This window comes from Planococcus citri, chromosome 5 (assembly GCF_950023065.1).
Source record: "Planococcus citri chromosome 5, ihPlaCitr1.1, whole genome shotgun sequence".
Taxonomy (NCBI): domain Eukaryota; kingdom Metazoa; phylum Arthropoda; class Insecta; order Hemiptera; family Pseudococcidae; genus Planococcus; species Planococcus citri.
In genome coordinates, this window is record NC_088681.1 from 63,634,227 (window position 1) to 63,651,833 (window position 17,607).

Genomic DNA, 17,607 nt, shown 5'->3' on the forward strand with positions numbered 1-17,607 from the left:
CTGCGAAAAATTCGTGCCACGTTACTTCAATTTCACTGATAACATTTTGATCGAAATGAAGATTCTGATTTATGATGAATTGTTGTTTAAATGCCCCTGTCCTCGGATTTTTGACATTTTGATTGAACATTGTTAGACACCTGTAAAAAAAATTGTGGACCAGAAATCTTCCCACCTTGTTCCACCCCATTTGACCATTTTTCGGGGGGGGGGGGGGGGGAGGATCACACTTCAATGAGTTCTGAATAGAAAATGTCGATTAAGTATACCCAAAATAAATGTATTTACAAGAATTCACCCAATTTTGCATCTGATAAAGGTTGACCTGAACACGAATATTGAGTTAGATTCACAGTTGGACTCTTCTAAGAGTCCCTTTTGGGTGTAGATTGCCCTAAAATTGAGTTTTTCGCCAAAAAATGTTTTATTATAGCGCTACTTAAGCTCTGTAACTTCCTTACTCAATGCTGATTCTTGATGGTCCTTGTGAAGAATACCATCGGATCATCGAACGATGTCATTACTAAAACTGGGGAAATTTTCAGAGCCCAGTGGTGCCAATTTTTTAGTTATTATTGCCAATTTAAAAAAAAATCAAAATATCCATTTTTTTTCTCGGTCAAATGTGAACGAGAGAAGCAATCATACCATAGCTTAGTTAAATTATTACCTGAAGGGACACTGTTTCGACTCAATGCACAAACTCCATTCGCACAGTTGGAATATCCGTGTTTAATGACTGTAAGTATTAAAATCGTTCCACATACTCGTAAATGAAGTACAATATATCCAACCTACTGCATTTTATAGGCGCCCAAAAAGTTTTTCGAAACCACCGAAATCTCACTAATGTCATACCCATTGTTAAGAAGTTGAAAATATTTTATTTTATTTTTCAAACGTCAAAAAGTTGAAAATTTATTTTATTTTTCAAACGTCAAAAAGTTGAAAATTTATTTCATTTTTCAAACGTAAAATGTACTCGAACGCGTGTTTTTATTGCTCTCTTTTTCGTGCCCGAGTCCGCACAATTGTTTTATCAGCTTATTAAGTATTGCTAATTTTTCATCAGCGAACTGAGTACTCGTAAATGTTCATTAATGTAACGTGATGACTTTACTGGTGCTATTTCGATCGAAACATACGCGAAGTTCGGATGTGGGTTATGGATCCTCGAAAAAGGCACATTATCGAAAAAGTCATAGGTCCCTACTTGACCTGTTCAGGGGAAAATGGTCCAGTTTCAAAAGACAGTAGGTAAGGTACCTGTTTGAGATTCTGCGTCAAGCTAACTTTCATGGGTGTTTTAAGCGGTTGAAAATTTGTAAATCGCTTATTTTCTAGCACATTCGTGCTTTAAAAATCTTATTTCAAAAAAAAAAAAAAAACGAAATTTAAATTGGAAGTGATGACAAAAAAATTGGCACCATATGTTTCTGCGTTCTAAAAAATTTCCCAACGTAATATCTTTCGCGACATTTTGACATAATTAATGAAAGATATGCTTATTTGTGTAGAAAAAATTTTTTTAAATACGAAATCAGCCGAAAGTAAGCGATTTGCAAATTTTCAACTCCTCAGTAGAACCCTAAAACTGGTCTTGGTCGACGCAGAATCTCAAATATCATCTTTTGAATTCGGCCATTTCCATTTCTCCCAAAACAGGTTGGGTAGAGGTAGAGCAAAACAATAAACTTGTTTTGTTTGAAAATACACCCTCTCTGAGGACCCATAACTCCCCTCCAGGACCATCTTCGGGTTTTCTGAGCGACTTTTTACTCCAAATGAAGGTCTCCAGTCTCCTTTGACGTTTCTATCACGAAAAAGTTTTGTGTTTAATATTTTCTGTTGGTCATCATGGCGAATAGAAAATAATAACAAACAACTTACGATAGGTTGTTGGATTCCACCAATCACGTGCATCTTTTCCACGTTGTTGACTTATATTTGTGTCAAAAAACTTTCTTTAGGGTGCTGGATATTTCTGAGGCACGCTGTAAATGACTTCGATATAGATTTCTTCGTCTTTCGAGCGTTTTTTTTTGTTTTTTTGGCTTGACTTAATTAAGAGAAATGAAATAGCTGCACTACGCGTTATTACGCTACCATAAGTTCGGTACTGAACTCATTAAGAAATTATTGTTTTTCAGAAACTAAGTACTTTTACATTTATGTTCGTGCGATTGAAATTTATAGGTACACATACCTACTCGTGCGTACTTATTAATAATAGAGGTACCAAATACTAATACCATATGCTCGTTAGCTCGTCGTATAAGGTGACTACCAAATAATGGGGCTCTCCAAATTTCAACTCAAAATTTTGTACCCACGAATTCTGCTTAGTTGTTTCCATAAGTTATCATAAAGAGCAAAAAATGTCTCATTTTTGAGAGCCCATGCCCCCCTTCGAGGCTGACATTTTTTATCCATTGCAATAGTCATCACATTATTCAGAACTCAGAAGTCTTTTTGATAGGAGTTCTATACTTGAGTGGTAAATTTTTGTGAAAGGTGATGATTGTGCAATAAGTTATGTACATTGATAAAATGTGTTAAGAATGGCTTGAATGGCGTAAAAACACACGAAAAAATGAGCATTTAAAATAGGTAAGCAAATAGCTTCATTTTGGAGAGGCTGTAGCCTTGTCAATGAAAATTTCAGCATGAATATTCATCTTCAATTTGTTGACAAAGATGGTATTTTTGTAATAAGTACCGAGGTGCCAAACTTGTATTTTTTTTTCTCAAAAATTAAAAAAAATGCCAGTCCAATTTTTTGATGTGTTATTCTGTATGAAAAGAACTAAAACTGGAAATTTTTTCAGAATTTCTACTCGCGGATATCGTGGTGTGTTCAAATTAAGTATAAGTAAGTTTTTGAATCATTTTTTTAGGTTTTTGAAAGTAAGAACACTGATTTTGACAGCATTCGTCAATTACCCTCTCAATGTGCTACAATTTGAAAAAAAAAAGTTCAAAATTCTATGCCATATTACAACCCCAGCAATTTGCAACTGAAAATTTTCATTTTCGGCCATTTTAGAAAACTTTGAATCCCCACAGCTTTGCCAAAAAAAATTGAAAAAAGTCAGGTTTGCGTCATTCGTCATTGTTTGATGACCTCTACACATGATCTGATTTTGAAAAAAATCGAAGACCCCTCGTGCAAAAATCTGCTGATTTGGCATGGAATGATCCACTATTTCTGGGAAAAGCACAATTTTTAGAAATTATCGGTCAACAAATGATACTTCTTTGCAATCTTCGTTCAAATCAAATCAACTTTATTTTTTGCAATAGGCAGCATTGCTGCATTTACAAAGTCGACTTATTTACTAACCAAGATATTAAAAAAAAAAAAAAATGAATAATAATGAAAAAATATGAAATAAAATGAAATGAATGCGCCATGTACAGCATTATAGAGGTATAGGATTAGCACAGCTATTTAAATAAACACCTTCAATAAAAATAATAGAATATAAAAAAAACCTAATTGCAATAAATCAGAAAAAAATACATTATAAAAAAATTGAGATATGTTGTACATTCATAAAGATTCTTAGAATTATTTACAACATCATAAAGTTATCTGTTACACAAAAAAATTAAAAGGAGACAATGATGCTGTATAAATGATCATGACTATTGAAGATGATAAATCTAAAATACAAGGAGTTACTGAAAGTTCAGTTTCTAATGCACTTTGCACTCAGTTATGTAACAGCGTCCATATACTCATCTATTGAATAAAATGCTTTTTGTAGCAGCCATTTTTTTCAGAGTTTTAGAAAATAATTTTGTGCAATTGATAATTTTGATTTCATTTAGAATTTTCTTATAAATTTCTGCAGCCGTGAAGTCTATACTAGCTTAGTAAAATTTAGTCCTGACTATGTAGCAGTTGGCTATTTCTAGTATAATGACTATGTTGAGGGGTATGTAATTTTACTATGCCCTTCTTCACAATTTGGGACATTACATAGATATCTGTATAAACAGGGTAAGGTTAAAATTTCATTTGAAAGTAAGAAATTCTTGCATGATTCTGTGACTTGCATTTAATAGATGATTCTTATTGCTCGTTTTTGTATTACAAAAATTTCTGCGCGTCCACATCGTGCGGGGTGGTAACATGTTGCTGTTCGATGGACTTGGAATCGATAAACATGGCCAAAGTAGAATTCTCCAGTTGGTGGAACAAGGGGGAGGAGTGGCAAGCTGAAGGCCAAACCTCTACATGAATACGGATTACAAACAAGAATGCATAACAGCTGCAGAACACCAACAACTCACTTGTTCCAGCCCCAGGGAAGCTCAAGAGCTTCAGAGTGAGAAGGCAAATACCAGCGCCTAAAAACTGGCACATTCAGCTAAGGGAGCAAACCCCAACAGAAAACCATGGTGGAAGGCAATGGGAAACGAACACCATTATATCTCCCTAGAATATTATATGGACATCAATTCAGCAATGGCCCTAAGTCTCTGTCAGGCTGATCCTCATCCGCCAAGGTAGCCGGATAGGGTGCTAAGAATATGCGGAGTTAAAACAAGGCAGAACAACATTAATGTTGCAACCTGGAACGTACGAACCTTGTATAAAATTGGACAACTTGCCAATGTAACCAAGGAAGCCAGGAGATTACAAATCGGCGTATTAGGAATAAGCAAGACCCAATGGACTGGAAATGGCAGAAACCGGGTAGATAAGGATTACGAAATGATATACACTGGAAAAGACACACACGAACTAGGTGTGGGTATATTAATACATACCAGAATCAGCGATAAAATCAGTGCCATAATTCCAAAATCAGAGAGGATAATATTTGTGAGATTGGAGGTCAAGCCGAAACCAATCATGATAATTCAAGTTTATGCGCCAACAGCAGAAAGCAGTACAGCAGAAATCAATAACTTCTACAATGACCTAGAAGAAGTAATGAACTGCTCAAAAAACAATGATGTTGTGTTTTTGATGGGAGACTTCAATGCCAAAGTTGGGAATGATCATGGCCGTAACTCGTTTGCGCACAAATGGGGGAAAATAACCGCAGCAGGTAGAGGTGGTTTGCGCACAGGATAGCTGTAGTGACCACAACTCGTTTGCGCACATGTATACAATTATTGTACATAGTTCCTAGCTTTTTAGATTCATCGAATGGGTCACTAGTCACTACATTGATATAGCAAAGCAGTGCTGTAATGTGAAAATTCATAGAGTGGGTTCTGTGATAGATAGGTACTTTACCTACATCTCAGCACATGATAATATTAACTATCGATTGATGTTAAATTTTTGTCATTTCGCGAAAAATTGACGATTTTATGAATACTTCTATTACCCAATTTTTTCATACTACATATGCCAACTTTAAACTAAAAATACTCGAAATCTTCGGTGAACACACAGGTATTTTAATATTGCAAAATGTTCGTAATTTCATCCCCTTTAAAGTGGGTGTTTATCGAAAGCTCTACATGCAACCCTTCAAAAGTTCTAGAAGTTTGAAGCTGCGAAAACAAGGCAAAAACCAACCGCGGATGGTAAGTATTGAACTTTGAATTAGAATTACTCAAAATTTTCAACAAACACATAGGTATGTTAATACAGTAAAACGTTTGTTATTTTATCCTTTTTGGCTTTTTAAAATGGTTTTTTATCGAAAGTTCTGCCTTCTACCGTTCAAAAGTTCTTGAAGATCAAAGTTGCGGAAGTCGGAATGTGGGTCGCCTAAAGCTGACAGTCCTAAGCCTGTGAACGTGAGAGGGAAAATATGTGCGCAAACGAGTCGTATTGTCCCTATATGCCCCTAAGTTTCCTGTGCGCAAACGAGTTCTAATTTTGTGCGCAAACGAGTTATGTTTTCCCCCATTTGTGCGCAAACCACTTGCAGCCATGATCATGGTAGCCAAGTGGCAGGGAAGCACGCACTTGGAGAGCAGAATGAAAGAGGAGAAATGCTCGTAGAGTTCGCAGAAAGACACGATCTAATAATATGCAATACCTGGTTCAAACAACATGCAAGAAGATTATACACATGGGTCAGTCCTGGAGATCGAGCCAGAAACCAGATAGACTACATACTTGTAAAAGGAAGATTTAAGAACATAGTGAAGAACTGTCATACATATCCTGGTGCTGACTGCAACACTGACCATAAGCTACTGGCTGCAAGGTTCGAATCCCGCCTGTACCTAGGTGAAATTTTTTTTCAAGCTGATTTTTTTTCAAGTAAGTAATTATATTTCTTTTAATTGAAAAATTGTTATCATTGCGTTTTATATTCTTGAATTTTAACCTAGAAAATTGGTTCTGCTTTTTTTTTCATCTAAAAAAAAATAATTTAAAAAATGAAAAAAATTAAAATTTTACCATGTTATGTTAGAAAGTTGAAATTTCGTGTGTAAATTCATTTCTGACAATTCAAATCAATTGGAAATAGTTTCATACCATTTTCAGTAGTTCTGGAGCCTCCAACAGGTTTTTGAATGTTGGAATTTTGACAAATAAATAAATGAATAACATGCACTAGAAAAAAAATCTTCAGAAGAGAATATTGAACCCTCGCCTCCACAAGTTTTTTAAGGAAACCATGTTTGAGTAAAAGTGAATGCAAATCTAACCCAATATTTTGTTCATAAACCCGACGGTGCCACGCATTTGCCATAAATGTGCCATGCCACATGTCACATAATAGAGCATATAAATTTCGTTTATCATGCAACATTAATGTAACATGAGCAGAGGCCTTTTTCATTGGCATATCTATTATACATTTCTGCATCATGTTAAAATTTCATAAATGGCACATGAAAAACGAAATTTATAGGCTGTATTATGTGACATATGCCATGGCACTTTCTAAGTACAATTTCATGTTACATAAATTTTATCCCTCCCAAGTGACATAAATGTTGCATGAAAAACGAAATTTATATGCTCTATTATGTGCCATCAGCTATGGCACATTTCTAGCCTGATTTCATGTCACATAAATTGTGTTCTTTCCAGGTGACAAAAATGTTGCATGAAAAACGAAATTTATATGCTCTATTATGTGCCATCAGCTATGGCACTTTTCTGTTGTCATTTCAAGTAACTTGAATAGCATTTCATTCAAGTGACATAAGTGCTCCATGAAAAACGAAATTTATATGCTCTATTATGTGCCATACATCATGATACTGCAACAACCTCTCCGACTATCTCTTCAGTGAATTCAACTTGTACTACGAATGTAATCTTGAATAATGCAACAACCTCTCCGGGTATCTCTTCAGTTAGCACAACGTGTACTCACACTACGTCGCATACTTCGAATGATGTTGTAATCTTAAATACTGCAACAACCTCTCCGACTATCTCTTCAGTGAACACAACTTGTACTACGAATGTAATCTTGAATAATGCAACAACCTCTCCGGGTATCTCTTCAGTTAGCACAACGTGTACTCACACTACGTCAAACAGTAAGAACGAAACCGATACGGTTCCAATTTATAACAATGCAACATCTTCAGTGATTGATGGTAACAATAGTTTCTCTGATTCAACGCCGATGACCACTGACAACGAAAGATTAAACGAGTTTCGGCGAATAATTTTGAAACACAACTTGACACGATCTGCTACAGACGACATATTACATTTTTTTAAACCTCAAGATATGCCGATTACTTACTGAACAATAATGGTACGCCAACGAACTAAACTCGGGATAGAAACTTTTTCGAATGGGGGGCAATATTATTATTTTGGCGTCGCGAGTGGGTTATTAAATTTTAAAAATTGTTACAAAATGCCAAACGACGGAATCATCAAGCTAAAAATAAACGTTGATGGGCTACCGTTGTTTGGCAGTTCTAAGAAAAGTTTGTGGCCAATATTGATGCAGGTCGACGGCGATCTGCGTAATGAAGTGATCATGGTGGCAGCGTATTGGGAAGGGGAAGGTACGGAATCAGTTACCAGCGACGAATTTCTCACCGACTTTGTTGACGAAGTTAATGGATTAATTAATAATGGCATTGTTATTGATGATAGAAAATTTGAGGTACGTGTTCAAAATTTTATCTGCGATGCGCCAGCGAAGGCGTTTATACTGGATATTAAAGGTCATACAGGGTACAGTAGTTGTCATCGTTGTTCGATTCGAGGCGAGCGAATTGGAAATCAAACATCGTTTAGAAAAAATCCAAAGGAAGAAACACCGGTGAATAGAACAGCTGCCGATTTTTTAAATGTAGTAGATCCGGATCATCATAGAAAGAGAAACAACGAAGAAACACTTTCACCTATCGCCAATATTATCGATTTTGATGTAATACTCGGATTCCCCTTCGATTACATGCATCTGATGTCATTGGGAATAACAAAAAAAGTGTTAGATTACTGGGTAAACGGACTGCCAAAAACTGCTGTAAATAAAGGTTCAAGTAAAGTTAAAATGACGAGCGATGACATAAAAACTGCGAATACCGTATTATTGAGAATCAAACCGTTTACTCCTGTCGAATTCCAGAGACGTTGTCGAAACATTGACGAATTCGCGTTCTGGAAAGCCACCGAATTCAGACAATTTTTAATTTACACGGGTCCGATTGTTTTGAGTCAGATATTTTTTCCACATGATACCTTACGATGGAAGATGTATCAAAATTTTTTAAAGTTTCACAAAATAGGTCGTTTGTTGTTAGGTTGTGAAAATGTCGAAACAAATGCAGTTGAAGCACAGAAGATGATCTCAAAATTTTTGAAGGAGTTTGAAAAAATTTATGGTGGTGATCTGATCAGTCACAATTTTCATTCTTTAACGCATTTACCAGAAGACGTGTTACGATACGGTCCCGCGGACAACTTTTGTTGTTTTCAGTTTGAAAGTTTTTTACAGAAGGTAAAAGGATTTGTAAAGCAGGGAAACTTACCGTTGCAGCAAGTTGTTTTAAAGTATAAAGATCAAAGGTTGGCGGCTGTAAATCTAACTCGAAATGAAGACATCGAATTTTTCAAAAGGCATTCAGTGGATCGATTCGCAAAATTATTTATTAGTGATTCGGATTTAAGCCATTATGAATTGTACGAAAAATTAAAAACGAAGGAATTTACGATTAAGACAAAACCAAAAAATCCGATTTTTCAGAAACGAGAAATGAGAAATTCGTTCGTGATTTCCCGGAATGATGATATCTGCGTTGTTTTAGAAATTATTAAATCCTTAAAAAGTAACGACGTCTTTCTAGTGCTGGGTAAATTTGAGAAAAAGGAACGTTTCCTGAAGAATTATTTCAAAGTGGAAATGGCGCACTTCAACGAACGGAAACCGATGTTGTTCCCATTGAATTGTATAAAAAGTAAACTCTTTGCAATGCCACTTACCGATGATGAAGAAACATTTGCCACAATTCCGATATCACATATCTGTCGTTTTGCAGCCCCGGAGTAAACTATGCCGAAGTTTTAGTTTTTATGTTTAGTTTTTATGTGTAACACCAAAATTTTTCTATTAATTTCATATTCAACATTTGTGGTTTTATAGGTACTCAGTCGATTTCATTTCGTCAATTGTCTCAAGTTTAGGTATAGATCGAGTAACGGTAGTGTATGAAGGGGATGAACTTACTTAAATTTTCAACAAAAAAATCTAAAATGCAAACATTTTTGAAAAAAATTTCAAAATGTTCATTTTTAAGAATTTTTTTTCTTAAATTTGAAAACTTTTTACGAATAAATTTGACTTTGTTTGAAGGGAGCAATTAGATTTTAGTTACCTACATAATTTTTGAAAAATTTCTAAAAATTAGTTCGTGAAAAATGAATAGAAATGAGTCTCACTGGATCTCTGCGACGAAAAATTCAATATTTCTTAATGTTCAGTAGGTAGGTATATTAAATCAGTCAACTCATTTCCAAGTTTTTTTCCTGGAATTTTTGAAATTTCAAGTTTGGTTTCCCCGAAATACGAACATTCTCAAAATAAAATCAGAAATTGTTCATTTTAGAAAATTTTTTCTCAAAGAGCCTTTCACGATGAGATGGTGAAATCAGTACTTTCTCCAATTGTGACGATTTGAAAATTTGAAAAAAAATTCCCAAAATGCTCAATTTTTAATTTTTTTTTTCGAAACTGTTTGCATTTTTGATTTTTTTTTGTTGAAAATTCAAGTAAATTCATCCCATTTCTATATTCTCACCGGATCTCACTGTGCAGAAAAATTTGATATTCCATTAGCGTAATTTTGGAAAGTTGGTTATTTTTTTTTCAAGTCAAAAGTTGATATTCAGGAATTTGTCAATTTCTTTTAATGGAAATCAATATTTCTTAAAAATAAGACTGTACCAAGTTCAATGTGAAAAATTTTTACGAGTCAAAAATTTTGTACAAATCCTTCTAGCGCGAAAAAACATTTCGTCTACGTGGGAGGTACTGATTTTAGAAAAAATATACCCCTTAAATACATAATTAGAGTTGCCTCTCTCTTTCTCTCTCTCTCTCAAAAAAAAAAAATGATTTTGAGTATGAAAATCTGGTATTTACAAAAAGTATGTACAAAAGTTATGAATTTCTTAGGTTTTTTAAAGAATTTGCTGGTTTTGCTATAATATATTTTTTTTAATAACATTTGCTCCAACTTCGTTTGAGCAGTATAGTTAATTTCACGTTGATCTTCATAAGCTAGCTTTCTTAATCGTCTCTGAAACGACCGATAGTTACAGAATAATTATACCTACGAGCATGGAAAAAATCCAATAAGTAGAAATACGAGGGTTTTTAATTTTTATTTGTTTTGTTTTGATTGATTTTAGAAGGTACATATTTTTTGAGCATGGCGGCATCATTTAAAATTGTATCAACAAAAAACGTTGACAGCGGAATCGTGGAGATATGTACGGTTCCAACATGTTGGTTCATCGAAGGTGAAAAGAAGTTTTATTACCCACCTCCGAAACACGCTACAGTAAAAAGGATTTCATCTGGAAAAGAACCTAATACAAAATGGCCTGTGTATTCGGTTGAAAATATTCATCATGTCTTGGGTAAGTTGAAAAATCAGGTATAAAATTTAGGTAAGAAGGTATACTTTGATGGAAATTTTAAATCTTATTGTCTAATTAATAGACGATTATGATAAATGCAAGCCGCTCGAAGAACAGCTTCTCCAATCCAGTTCGGCTTCATTAATTGCACCCCGTAGGGACGAAGTTCATGAAAAATCCGATAAAGATAAGGAAAAATCCGATAAAGATAAGGAAAAATCCCATAAAGATGACGAAAAATCCGATAAATATGACGACGAAAGCAGCGACATAACATCAGGTAAAAATACAAATTTTAAAGTTCAAACATTTACCTATATCCGTGAAAAAAAATTTGGAGCCGCGAAAAATTATTTTTACTATCAAAGAAAAAACAGCATGTAAAAATTTCTACACTAAAAAATGTTCAATTTTTTTTTAAATTGAAAAAAATGACTCACAGAAAAAGTATAATTTATGTATAAAGTGCAATAGCAAAATTATATGTATAGTTCTTTCCAGCACTCTACTTAACGTCCCCGCATATATATTTTTCGCGAAAACATTCAAAAAATTTGAAAAGTAATGTCAATTTTTACTTTAATCTGTAATTTTGTTTCAGACACGGACAAAAGTGATGATACGACTCATCCCACTCCTGAAAATAAAAGAAAACGCGTGAAACGATTTGTGGTGAAACCAAAACGAATGAAATACTTGGGTGAGTTTTAAAATCCAGAAACTTCACGTACCTATACATCGTACCTGTATTCGAAGTTTTATTTTTTAATAATATGAATTTCGCTTTCCGTCTGTTTAGAAGAAGATATCATCGATATCAAAAATCGGCTTTTCTTAATTGAGAAATCTAATAGAAGTCAACAAGATGATATAAAAGAAATTAAAAACCTCGTCATCGATTTGGCCCGTTCTTCTAAAAGACATATGGACTTCGATAGCTTTCCACTTGAATGCATGGATGATTTTATGCAAATGGAAGAAAAACTGAAGGATGTCGATTATTTTGAATCGATGGTAATTCATACTAAGATACCTACTGAATTTTTACTCGAGTACTTTTTTTTTTGTTTAGTTAGAATATTTATAAATTTTGAATTTATGCTGCATAAAGGCTCACATAGGAATTGTGTATAAATGAAATTCGAATTAGTGAAGTTCTCAATGACCAACATTTTTTCTATTATTGCTCGGACGTGAATGGGACTTGATCCCGCATCCAAAGTACATCAAATGCCGGTGTTCTACCGATTGAATTTACCCGAATGCCTCGAAGAAATTTTATATTTCGTTAATTTTATTTTATTTTTTTGAAAATCGCTCATTTTCAGTCATTAAAAATGTCAAAAATTGTACTTTTCGAAGTGAATGGTTATTTTTTTGTAATAGACACAACAAATTTCCCAAGAAATTCAGTAAATTTCAATTTTTTTGAAAAAAATAAAAAATCCATTTTTACTGACACTCTGAAATTACTACATAGGCTACATATTAGTAACTTTTGGTTACTTTCTAAAAATGTTGGTTACTAAAAGTTATTTTTTTCTAGTTTTTTTATTTTTTTTTACAAATTTCCTTTTTCCCCCCAAAATTATAACTAGAATTTTTGAAGAAGAAAAAATTAAAATTGTTACGAATTTCATTTTTCCTGATTTGATGGTTTTTCTTTAGAATTTGTTTGGGGTTTTTCTAATTTTAACAAAGTATTGCTCATTATTTTTGAATTTCTCGATAGTTTTAACTGGATTTGGTTCTGTTTTGATCGATTTTTACATCTTGAGTTGTAGCGGTTTTTTTAATGATTTTGTTTTGAATAATTTTGATGTTTTTTTTTCGCTTGAATTGTTGCTGAATTTTATCACCTCAAATTCTCGTAATTTCTTTATAACAATTTTTTCTTTTGAATTTTTAAGAATTCTTTTTTTTTGGTTTTTCAATGATTTTCCCGCAATTTTCATTTTTTTTTGTGTTCAAATTTTTGCAAAGATTTCTCCAGTTTTGATGGAATTTTTAACTTCGAATTTTCACGATTTTATTTTTGCTTTAAATTACGGTTATTTTTTTGCCTTAATTTGGACTGTTTTCTTAGCAGTTTTTTATCTGGTCATAGTGCTTTAAAAAAACTAGCTTGTGGAATTGTGAATTTTTTTCTTCCAAAAGTTATGATTTCCTTTGAATTTTGATAATTTTTTTAGGGAGGGAGGGAAGCTTCTTCATGATTTGATGAGTTTGTTTTTTCATTTTCATCTTTTGTGGTGGATTTTTTTTCGGAGTCTTGATATCTTTTATTCGTCGATCCCTGTCTTCTTTCTCTTTCCCTCTCAGTTATGAGAAAGGTCCTCAGGATTTCCTCTCTCTCTCTGAACAATTTTTTTTTCAAGTACGAATTATTTTTTTCTTTTGAGTCGTCTTGAGTTTTACTCGAAATTTTTTGATGATTTTTCTCAAAATGTTTGTGGTTTTTTCTGTAGATATTCATACTTTTAATTTAATTTTCGCGAGTTCCATGTCCTGATTTCTCATTGATTTTTCCTGAACTGAATTTTCGAAAGTTTTCCATTTTCATCCCTTCCATAATTTTATTTTGAATTTTATGGGTTCGTTTTTCTGACTAAATTTTTGTTCTTAATTTCGGCGAAACCTTTTTTCTTGAATTTTCGTGACTTTTATGAAATTTCCTCCTAATTTTGCGCCAAATTTCAGTAATTTTCTTCAGCTTACATACATTTTTGTGGAATTTTTTTACAGTTTTTTTTTTTGAGTTTTGTTTTGGTTTGGATTTCAAGACTTGATGTTTTTATTTCGAATTTTTTGGGGAGCTTTCTTGTTTTTTTTTCGCGTTTTAGTTTTCTCTCAATTTCAATAATTTTGGTTTGCATTTTTTTTTTTTTTTTTTTTTTTTTTATTGAAACTTGTGTCAATTTTTTCCAGGTTTTGATGTATTTTATTCGCGAAATTGAGGATTTTTTTTTGAATTTTGATGTTTTTTTTCTGGTTACTTTTTCAGCTACCAAAATGGAAGTTTTTCCTATAGTTAGGGGGTTTGAAAAGTTTTTTGATAGTATCATAAAAATCTGTGTTGTCACTTTTTTTCGTACAAAAATTAGCTCAAAAAGTTTCAAAATGTAGTTTTTGTATCGTTCCGACTCTCAAAAACTCTGAAAAAAATATATTATGGACAACATTTTCATGCTAGCTGAACAACATATTAAAAAATTGCGATGACACTATGTCGTAAAGTCGATTTAAAATAATTTCAAGTTTGCAAAAAAATATGATTTTTTTATTTAAAACATGAAAAAAACTTTTGATTGGTGAAGTTGACCCATTTAACCCCTATTTTTGCGTGTCTGTTGAAAAAGTTGAAAAGGGTTCAAAATTACGAATATACAGGGAGTTTTATTCATCTTTTTCATCTAGATTATTGAATATATACTTCAAAACGTTACGTTTGGCGCAAATTACAGGTTTCTAATTTTCCAGGGATTCCCAAAACATCGAAATTACGAAAAATCAGAAAATTGGATTTTTGAGTACCAGCGCAAAATTTTATTGAGCTCAAAATTTGGTATGATGGAGGTCTTTCAGATACTAATAAACTGTAAGCAGCTTTTTAGCGGGGCTTAGAGGGGTAGGTCCAAAATGGTGGTTCCAAAATTTTCCAAAAATCAAAACCCCCCAATTGCTGCCCTCGAGGGTTGAGAATAGAAAAATCACCTCGCATAACGTTTATTGGGTTCAAACAGATATTTTACGCTGAAAAAGTTTTTGAAAATGATACTCAGTGGTTCCTAAAATTCTTTTTTTATTCACAACTTTGGGAACCCCCCTGGAGCCCAAAAATGGGGATTCGTATTTGGGACATTTTTTACAACATTTTATGAGTGATCGAGTCGATAAGGTAACTGTGCAGGGCCCAAAAAGTGGCCTTATCGGGACTCCTTTATTCAGTTGCCTTATTTTGGCCTCTTTCTGACGTATTTTATGAAAAAGTTGATAGAAATTACACTCGCAACAAAAAAATAAAAACTAGTTTATTTTGTGAATCTTTTCAAATTTTAATTATTTTTTTTTGATGAGTTCATTTCATCGAGTGAAAGGGTTTTTTAAATCTCAAATTAATCTGTTTCTTCGTTTTTTCCTGGGCAGAAAATTACGTTTATAAAATATGTGTGTTATAATTTTTTTTTTTTTTTTTAGAAAACTTATCTGACGGATTTCGGAGGGAAAAGCCTGAAGGAAACAGTACCAGTCATAATGAAGGCGGTCCTGACCCCAGGCATCGTTCGCAACAAAATAAACTTTACCGGTCAAAACAACAAATTAACATTTTGTAAATCCAGTATTTACAAAGTTATTGAAAGTGAGTACACCTGAACAATATTAAATTTACATGACAGGTAAATAATTCTTCATTTTCATTTGTTTTTTGCAGAAGTTTTGAGTGAAAAACATGGTAAAAACGAAGCGGCGGACATACCTGCCAGAATTTCGAAGTGGTTACGGTATACGCATGATAATTGTAAAGAGAAGAATAACGAAGATGCGTAAGTCCAAAAATCGAAGGTATATAGGACCGTAATTCAAAATTTTTACGGTTAAGATGGCTCGGAGGTCTCAAATCTTCAAGTTGTTTAAAATTATAATTTAGATTTATCGTTTCGTGTATTTTTAGATTTTTATAATTACAGATTTTTTAGATCTTATTCTAGAACTGTTTAGTTAAATTCAAAATTTAATAATTGAGAGGCGTTTCGCGATATGGGTCCTTGTGGTGATTCGATGTTTTTTTTTATTGACGATTCCAACTTACTTTTTCACGAGAAATCGAATGGTGTAATCAGATTTCGCCTATCTCATCAACTTCTCGTTTTAAAAATTACTTTAACATGAATACTCAAAAACTCACATTTTTGGGAAATCAAAAAACATAGTTTTTGTTTGTTTTTGATTTTTTTTTTTTAAAAAAAGGTCGATGGAAAAATCATTTTATTGTTGTTACCTATGTAAAATTTCATGGCTAATCCGAATTTCTCAGTATTTTTTTGCGGAGTAGTCTGTAACGTTGTGTAAATTTGGCTGTTCACCACAAGGTCTCTTTTCTAAATCACTGATATCAGGCGATGATGAACGAATTTCTTCAAAATTTCCCATCCAACCTATGCGCAGGACAACACTGCACCCAAAAATAAAAAAAAAAAAAAAAAAATCGAAGCAATTCGATGTTTTTTCTCTCCTGAAAAAAAAACGAAATATCACCACAAGGGCCCTTATCGCAAAACCCCTCTCAATTTTTTTCAAGAAACAATAATTCTTTATCATCTCTTTTCATTAAAATACTCTTATCATTTAAGATCAAGTATGATGCAACTATAGTCTGGTAATTAGTGGCCAAGGTAGCCTTACATAAAGGGAAATGAGAATGGTACATACTCAAACAAAAAGGTTCATTTTTTTCTGGTTAATGATCAACTGATTCAACTGAAGTGGATAAAACTTGATCACATTTTGCAACAAGTTAAGAGAGACTTTGTTCTCAAAAAATTTGCTGGACACCAGTTGATGTGTGCACAGGGTTTGATATGAAAGCCAGTTGTGATTTATGGTACTGTGTAGTTTGTCAGAACACCGTCATATTTTACAAACTCGTGTGAACGATTGCACTGTTTATCTCGATCATTTTTCAACTGATTCAACTGAAGTGGATAAAACTTGATCACATTTTGCAACAAGTTAAGAGAGACTACGTTCTAAAAAAATTTGTTGGACACCTGTTGATGTGTGCACAGGGTTTGATATCAAAGCCAGTTGTGTTTTATGGTACTGTGTAGTTTGTCAGAACACCATTACCCATTCATATTTTACAAACTCGTGTGAACGATTGAGAAAATTTATGGAATAATTTTCTACAAATTTCTGCGTTGTAAGGCACGCTCATATTAATGAGAATCGCTTATTTAGGTATAGTTGATGACTGTAGTTGATGTCAGAGTAATACTGAGGGAAACTGTACTAATAAAACCTTCGATAACAGTTTATTGCTACGATATCTTCATGCATTTCACTTTATCATGAAGAAATGTTCGAAAGAATGATTCAAAAATTTTCTGATAATTTATAATAGCTACATACGTTGACAAATTCACTATATTTTGGTAAATTCGAAAATTTATTTAATTCAATATTTTCTCATTAAAGAAATTTGCATCTTTATTTCTTTTTAAAAAATATGTTGATAGTTGTAAGGCTACCTGACCTGCTATGCACAACTCGTTGTTGAATTCACTTTTTTTTCACTTGTAAACTATGTATAAATTGCAATTATGTATTTACAGTTGGCATTTTTTGACTTGTTGAAGACGTTGTCACCCTACACACATTTGTGTTACATAATATGCGAATGTTCTTATTTTAATTTGTCATTTAAAACTTTTTTGACAATCTCTTGGAGAAATTTTGTAATGTAATTAATTATGGTTTGCATTTATTTTATTTTAATCTAAGTTTGAAGGCTAAACTACACATTTACTGTGCATCATTGAGTTTATTACACTGTTTTTTTACTGTGA

At 33.0% G+C, this 17,607-nt stretch overlaps 2 protein-coding genes and 1 long non-coding RNA gene across 3 annotated transcripts; all 3 read left to right on the top strand.

Annotated features, from left to right (window-relative positions):
- The first annotated feature begins 7,698 nt into the window (after positions 1 to 7,698).
- Positions 7,699 to 9,530, top strand: LOC135846700 (uncharacterized). The gene has a single exon (XM_065365939.1). The coding sequence runs from the start codon at positions 7,806 to 7,808 to the stop codon at positions 9,447 to 9,449; it is 1,644 nt and encodes a 547-aa protein (XP_065222011.1). The 5' UTR covers positions 7,699 to 7,805; the 3' UTR covers positions 9,450 to 9,530.
- Positions 9,531 to 10,680: 1,150 nt separating this feature from the next.
- On the top strand, positions 10,681 to 12,232 carry LOC135846701 (uncharacterized). Its single transcript, XM_065365940.1, has 4 exons — positions 10,681 to 11,041; positions 11,124 to 11,321; positions 11,643 to 11,741; positions 11,841 to 12,232. Exons 1-4 carry the CDS (start codon positions 10,831 to 10,833, stop codon positions 12,173 to 12,175), a joined length of 843 nt encoding a protein of 280 aa, XP_065222012.1. The 5' UTR covers positions 10,681 to 10,830; the 3' UTR covers positions 12,176 to 12,232.
- A 3,011-nt stretch (positions 12,233 to 15,243) lies between these two features.
- LOC135846702 (uncharacterized) lies at positions 15,244 to 17,607 on the top strand. The gene is made up of 2 exons (XR_010559008.1): positions 15,244 to 15,401; positions 15,474 to 17,607. It is a non-coding gene; the product is annotated as an uncharacterized LOC135846702 (long non-coding RNA).

Excerpts from the sequence above, each read along its gene's own strand:
- LOC135846701 (XM_065365940.1), top strand. The coding sequence starts at position 10,831 with ATGGCGGCATCATTTAAAATTGTATCAACAAAAAACGTTGACAGCGGA. Across the intron at positions 11,042-11,123 it reads AAATATTCATCATGTCTTGG|ACGATTATGATAAATGCAAG; the intron begins GTAAGTTGAAAA and ends TCTAATTAATAG. Across the intron at positions 11,322-11,642 it reads AAGCAGCGACATAACATCAG|ACACGGACAAAAGTGATGAT; the intron begins GTAAAAATACAA and ends ATTTTGTTTCAG.
- LOC135846700 (XM_065365939.1), top strand. The coding sequence starts at position 7,806 with ATGCCAAACGACGGAATCATCAAGCTAAAAATAAACGTTGATGGGCTA.